Raw genomic sequence first — 6,587 nt, forward strand, 5'->3', positions numbered from 1 at the left:
TACCATTTTTCAACCGAGTGAATCTAGGCCTTCAGAAGTCATAACTTCAGGGGTCAACGGTTTAGGTCAGTTGGCGAAAACACTGCGTGTGTAAAAATCAGATACTGTATTACACTTTTCAAAGGATAATCTAGCTTTAAAGTTAGAATAAAAAGTAACCAAACATATCTTCATACCCATTGTGTTCTGACACAAGGCCATTAACTTGTTCTTTTTGTTTTATAAATGTATGTATTTTGCTTATTTCTACAAATATAAACCTGATAAATATGGACTTAATACACGATTAAACAAGATAATCATGCTACCCAATACGTCTGACACAACATTTTTAAGAAAAAACTGTGTTTTAAAATACAACTAAACCATGATAACGGATGATTTTTTGACAGTCCTACAGTTTTTGACAGTCCTAGAAGGCATGTTGATTACTAAGTTTCAGGCATAGTGCAATGTTCGAGAAATCTAATATCGGTGTAATCTTTGCGATGTCTCACTCACAACGCACAACTTTGTGTTGGGCATACCTTTACTAAAATAAAATATTATGGAAGTCATTTTCAAACTGTATTATACCATATTTTATTTATTAATATTATGGCTTCATGTTGATTTAAAGTTTTTGTTTGTTATTAACTAATACCTTTATCTTTTAACTAACACTTCAACATCCAGCACAAAATTAAAGAGATATATGAGCTAAGGATGTCCTCTGACCCCAAATAAATTGATAGTGGAATGTTCACAATCTACAATATACAGTTAGATATTCTCCTACTTAGTATCTTTGGGTGTATTTTTACACACCATAGTGATGCAAAGTTCCACACCCTATGGACCGACTTTAAAACATCATCTTATTCTTTATCTTTAAGATTCAAAAGACCAAATCACTAAGAAAAGAGGATTGAAAAGCCCCGTTTATAATAAAAAGTTTCCAAATGATGGTTTTATTACTCCGCTAGATTTAGTCATCTTGTTTCACATTTTGTATGTTGGACTGTATGTGTTTTAGGTGAAGACGTTTCTTTGAGAGCCGTCAACATTCAGTGTTTATAGAAATAAATTACCATTAAGAATTTAAGTGATAGTCTTTCTGTTTGACTAAATTGATACTTCATTTAGTGCATGCTGTTTTACAACAGAATCACATCCGACTATGGCACCGAGAGAGGCATATTCATCAAAGCTTGAGGCTGTTAAACAAAGTTCCACACTTTGGTAAAACCTGCTGATAAAATTGCACAAAAGTAAATTCTAGAGGTCAACTGGGTTAAAAGTAAATGAGCCATTTAAAATAAATACAGAAAAGCCACTATAGTGATCAGTTTTAGCTTTTGAATGTCTGTAATTGATCTTGTTTTTGTACAGTTTGCAAAAAGTATATAGTCTCCGTGCATGGTCAAACATGTTCATATAGGAATGTATGAAAAACATGAACATGCATAAAGATAATTAAATGACGGTCCTTCTACATGAGAGTGTTTAAGACTAAACAAAATATATTTATTTTAGAACATTCTACGAAACATCGACGTCAAAGATGAGTATTACACTTCAAACTCGTCTAACTATTACACTTATTTTGTTATTATTACACAGTTATTTTGTGTGTCACTAAACAACAGTTAAGCTAATGAATCACAGTTGATACGCGGTATTTTTACATGAAAGGAGGGGTGATTCATTTTTTATTCTGTCCACACCAGAGTTTTAGGCCCGATCCAGAATACAGACGTTGTGTTTTATGTCTTAATAATTGTTCTTCTTTTTATGAAAACGTGGTAAGCAGTTTTTGGCCTCATCTGCAATATTTTAACATATCGTAAGTTTCAATGGTTAGATAAATCATCTAACTATTATATCTAACAATCAAAAGTTATATGTGAAACAAGCGCAGTCGCATTAGAGTTGGATTCTGTTTATATTGAAAATTGTAATTGAACCGCATGTTTAACAGCGCTATTGTTCTCGGCCTCATCAAAGTTTTCACCGGAGCATATCGACTCTGAAACAAGACCAAATATTAGCGCGTAACATTTTGGACACCTTTGTTTTTATGCATCTTTGATTTTGTTCGCATTTCTTCTGAAACACCCTGTTTTGAAATTGTTTAACATCACTAGCGTAACACTTATCGTATTGCCGGGTGTGATTGTAATGTTTTGTATGGCGTTCTCTTTACACTTTCCCCTGGATATCTGTTTCCTACAGTTAGCTGTAATGTTAGTGAACTCTAGGTCTTCTATTTGTTCATATACGACAGTATTCACATGAATTGGTTCGATTTGATAATATTATGGTTTAAACCATCATCTTCACATGAGACATTGTATTATTATACCGTCCTAGTTTTTAAGTAGCGCTAAAATTTATATTTTATATTTTAACCCTTTATGCGGATATAGAATGCCACACAAGGTTCTCTGGTTCTATGTTTTTAAAAATACCGCGAAACAAAGACAAGGACCCTGAAAATCTGTGCATACAACATAAAAACATGTAGGTGTATGATGATTTATCAGAAAATTACTTTTGTTTGAAGAAAAACTTACATCAGCTGGTGCTTGATAACTATTGAAGTTATTAAACACGGTAATGATGCGTTTAATGCGATATTGATTTTAATTTTAACTCAATGCGCTAAAGGTCTATGAACTTTAACATCTTCATAGTTGGTCAAATTAACTTAAAGCATGCGCAAAATGAAATACATCCTAACTACTTTCTAAATGTTTGTTACAGAACTTATGGTGAACAATTCACCCATGCATATGTTTTAAACGTGTAATGTTTAATCAGATTTGTAACTGGATTGAGTAAAAATAATAAACTTCTCTCTGGTGGCATGTAGGACTTGTTGTTTATGCAGGAACAAGTTATTTATGGCTTTCCTGATGACAACCCCCGAACATCCTACGCAACAGGGTGGGCGGACCCCAATCGCCGTCCTGATAAATATTTCAGGACATCGCACGCTCTAGCTCTACTCTAGCTCTACTAGCCGCGGACTGCTGTGCTACTGCATCATCTCATTGATCAAAAGTTGAAGGACTGTCAAAGCCCGCTTCAGCATTCCTGTTTGCCTGAACCTGACGCAAACTACGCTTCTACGACTCACGCTCCTGACCCAAAAACACAAACTTCCACGCATTAACGCACAAACCCTGGACGATTGTGCCACAAGGACTCACTCAGGAGATTTCAGGAACATTTCAGGAACGAAAAGCATCTTTCATCATCGAATAGTTGACTATTCGAAAAGTTGGAAAAAATGGCGACGCAAAAACGGATGGAGAACGACTCCGCGTTGAGTTCTGGCGATGTGGGGCACAAGTATCATCCGGCGTGTGAGTGCGCCACGGGCAAAGAGTGTCCTTTAAGAGCTACGCTAGACTCTATGTTTAAAGATCATTTTAGAGGCCAAATGGTTGGCTTGATGCACAGGATCATCGATGCTGCGTGTGATATGAAAAACGATTGTATGCAGGATACCAAACATGTGACAAATCTCAAAAATGAAATGGATGTCGTAAGAGGCCTGACAAAGTCATGGACTGATGTAACACCCATGTTTTTTAACGGCGAAGAGTCGAACGGCATAATCCTCAGAAAAGTTCTGGATGTGTTGTGTGCATGTTCTGACGAATTCGATATCACCGAGATACTCGCTATTTGTACTTTTGTAACGGATCTCTGCGTGTCACTGGTGTCAAAAAATGCAAAAACTGACGTTGGTGAATTAGTTGAAAGTCTGGTCAACTACATCCTAGAGCAAGACATGATAGCCTGCAGAGATTTTCTATTCTGGTTAGATCATCTGTAAATGTCATTATTGTTTTACTTTATGTACGTAATGCCGGTCTATCATTTTCTTCACTACTTCAATGTATACTCGAAAGTATAATGTTGAAATAAAAAAATTACAAAAATGACTATTGTGGTAATGTCTGAGCTCATAAAAATAGTATGACACAACTTATTCTTTAGGAGGTATTAAATAAAATAGTATACATAATAATAATATTTAGAATAATTAAAAATACTACATGATTTAAAAAGATTAAATATTTAAATATTTGTTTTCTGCATCTTAATTACTGTATTCCTGAGGTGGCAACCATTTCCAAGATGTGAATACCTGAAATTGTGTGGTGATTTTTCAATTTTTGAAATTGTGGTGTTGAACAAAATTTGATTTTGTTCTTAGCATCGGTTCCTGCATCATAGAGGGTATTTAATAAGTTTAATAAGATTATGTGTTCTGTCATGGACGACTAGACACTAGTCATGGGATGTCCAGGAGAGAGAAGGGCTTGAGTGGACACGCCCTGTGGTCACATTTTTACCCGCTACCGCAAACCTCCTGTCGTACTCTCACTCTGCCTTTTCCCCCACTTCACAACGTAGCCATCCTACAGCTTTCTGCCCCTGCGACAGCCGTAACATCGACCACCACGGTATCCGTTTCAGGCCAAATGGAGGAGCAGGTGGGTTACTTAAACACGGCATTCAGCAAACTGGCCCTCTCCAGTCCTATTTCCTCCCGTGGAGTTGAGGATATGTCTCACCAGCGACCTCCGGCTTGTCACAATCCTGGCATGCGTCGGGAACAGGAACGCCTTGACACCTTTCAGAATTGGACTCTTGCTACAGTAACTCCAGCCGAGCTTGCCAAAAGTGGTTTCTACTACCTTGGTCAGGGCGACAGAGTGGCTTGCTTCAGTTGTGGAGGTCAGCTTAGCAACTGGGAACCGGGAGATCGTGCAGTATCAGAGCACCAGAGGCATTACCCCAACTGCCGCTTTGTTCGAGGTGACCGTGCAGATAATGTACCTTTATCTGGTGGCGGCCTTTCCAATGGATCTAACTCGGCAATGCAACTGTGTGAAGAAAGAATGCTCACATTTGTCCACTGGCCCTCAAGAATAACTGTTCGACCAGACCGATTGGCTAAGGCTGGTTTTTACTATGTTGGTCGTAATGATGACGTGAAGTGCTTTTGTTGTGATGGTGGACTCAGATGTTGGGAGTCTGGTGATGATCCATGGGTAGAACATGTTAAGTGGTTTCCAAGATGTGAATACCTGTTGCAAGAAAAGGGCCAAGAGTTTGTTCATCAGATTCAAGCAAGATTTCCAAGACTATTTGAACAGCTATTGACTAATGGAGACAGCAACTCAAGAGAATTCGTTGATCCATCTGTTGCACACCTGGGTCCTGGAGAAGATGCAGTGATGATGAACAATCCTGTGGTGAAGCAAACCGTTCAAAGCAAAATTCTCGCAAGTGGAGAAAATGACAAAACCGTTCAAGAGTTGGTGTCTGATTTACTACGTGCGGAAGATGAGAAGAGAGAGGAGGAGCGAGAAAGTAAGTTTCTTACTTTTCTTAAGAAACATCATCTTGCCGTGTCACAGCGCCTAAAAAGTGTGCAGTGCTTAATGGACCATCTTCTAGAGGAGAACGTCATCTCACAGAAAGAGTATGGCATTATTCGTAACTGCACTACAGTCAAGCAGCAGACAGGGCAGCTCACTGAGTTAGTCCTGTGGAAAGGAAATGCAGCAGCAGAGGTCTTCCGCAACTGGATCAAGAAGAATGATGTCTGCCTGCTGAGAGAACTGATGGCCCAGACAAATGAAGCTGCATCACAGAGTCAAGATCTTTCAGACTTGCCTATGGAGGAACAGTTAAGAAGACTTCAAGAGGAGCGCACATGCAAAGTTTGCATGGATAAGGAAGTGAACATTGTCTTCATCCCCTGTGGTCACCTAGTTGTGTGCAAAGAATGTGCATCTTCTCTGCCCAAGTGCCCCATGTAGAGGCTTGGTCAAAGGCGCTGTCCGTACTTTCCTATCATAAAGTTTTCCTATCATTTGGATTTGCAAATTTACATTTAACGTGATGAATAAAAACAATGAAAAAAAAAAAAATGTATACAACAAGTCATGACGCCAGAGAGAAGTTTATTATTTTTACTCAATCCAGTTACAAATCTGATTAAACATTACACGTTTAAAACATATGCATGGGTGAATTGTTCACCATAAGTTCTGTAACAAACATTTAGAAAGTAGTTAGGATGTATTTCATTTTGCGCATGCTTTAAGTTAATTTGACCAACTATGAAGATGTTAAAGTTCATAGACCTTTAGCGCATTGAGTTAAAATTAAAATCAATATCGCATTAAACGCATCATTACCGTGTTTAATAACTTCAATAGTTATCAAGCACCAGCTGATGTAAGTTTTTCTTCAAACAAAAGTAATTTTCTGATAAATCATCATACACCTACATGTTTTTATGTTGTATGCACAGATTTTCAGGGTCCTTGTCTTTGTTTCGCGGTATTTTTAAAAACATAGAACCAGAGAACCTTGTGTGGCATTCTATATCCGCATAAAGGGTTAAAATATAAAATATAAATTTTAGCGCTACTTAAAAACTAGGACGGTATAATAATACAATGTCTCATGTGAAGATGATGGTTTAAACCATAATATTATCAAATCGAACCAATTCATGTGAATACTGTCGTATATGAACAAATAGAAGACCTAGAGTTCACTAACATTACAGCTAA

General features: G+C 37.5%; 1 protein-coding gene across 1 annotated transcript; it reads left to right on the top strand.

Moving 5' to 3' along the window:
• Positions 1-4,295: 4,295 nt before the first annotated feature.
• LOC309514023 (putative inhibitor of apoptosis) lies at positions 4,296-5,825 on the top strand (the record flags this gene model as incomplete). Its single annotated transcript, XM_082190138.1, has 1 exon — positions 4,296-5,825. The coding sequence occupies one exon, from the start codon at positions 4,296-4,298 to the stop codon at positions 5,823-5,825; it is 1,530 nt and encodes a 509-aa protein (XP_082046264.1).
• Positions 5,826-6,587: the final 762 nt, after the last annotated feature.

The sequence above is a fragment of the Leuciscus leuciscus genome, assembly GCF_965113295.1.
Source record: "Leuciscus leuciscus genome assembly, chromosome: 14".
NCBI classification, from domain to species: domain Eukaryota; kingdom Metazoa; phylum Chordata; class Actinopteri; order Cypriniformes; family Leuciscidae; genus Leuciscus; species Leuciscus leuciscus.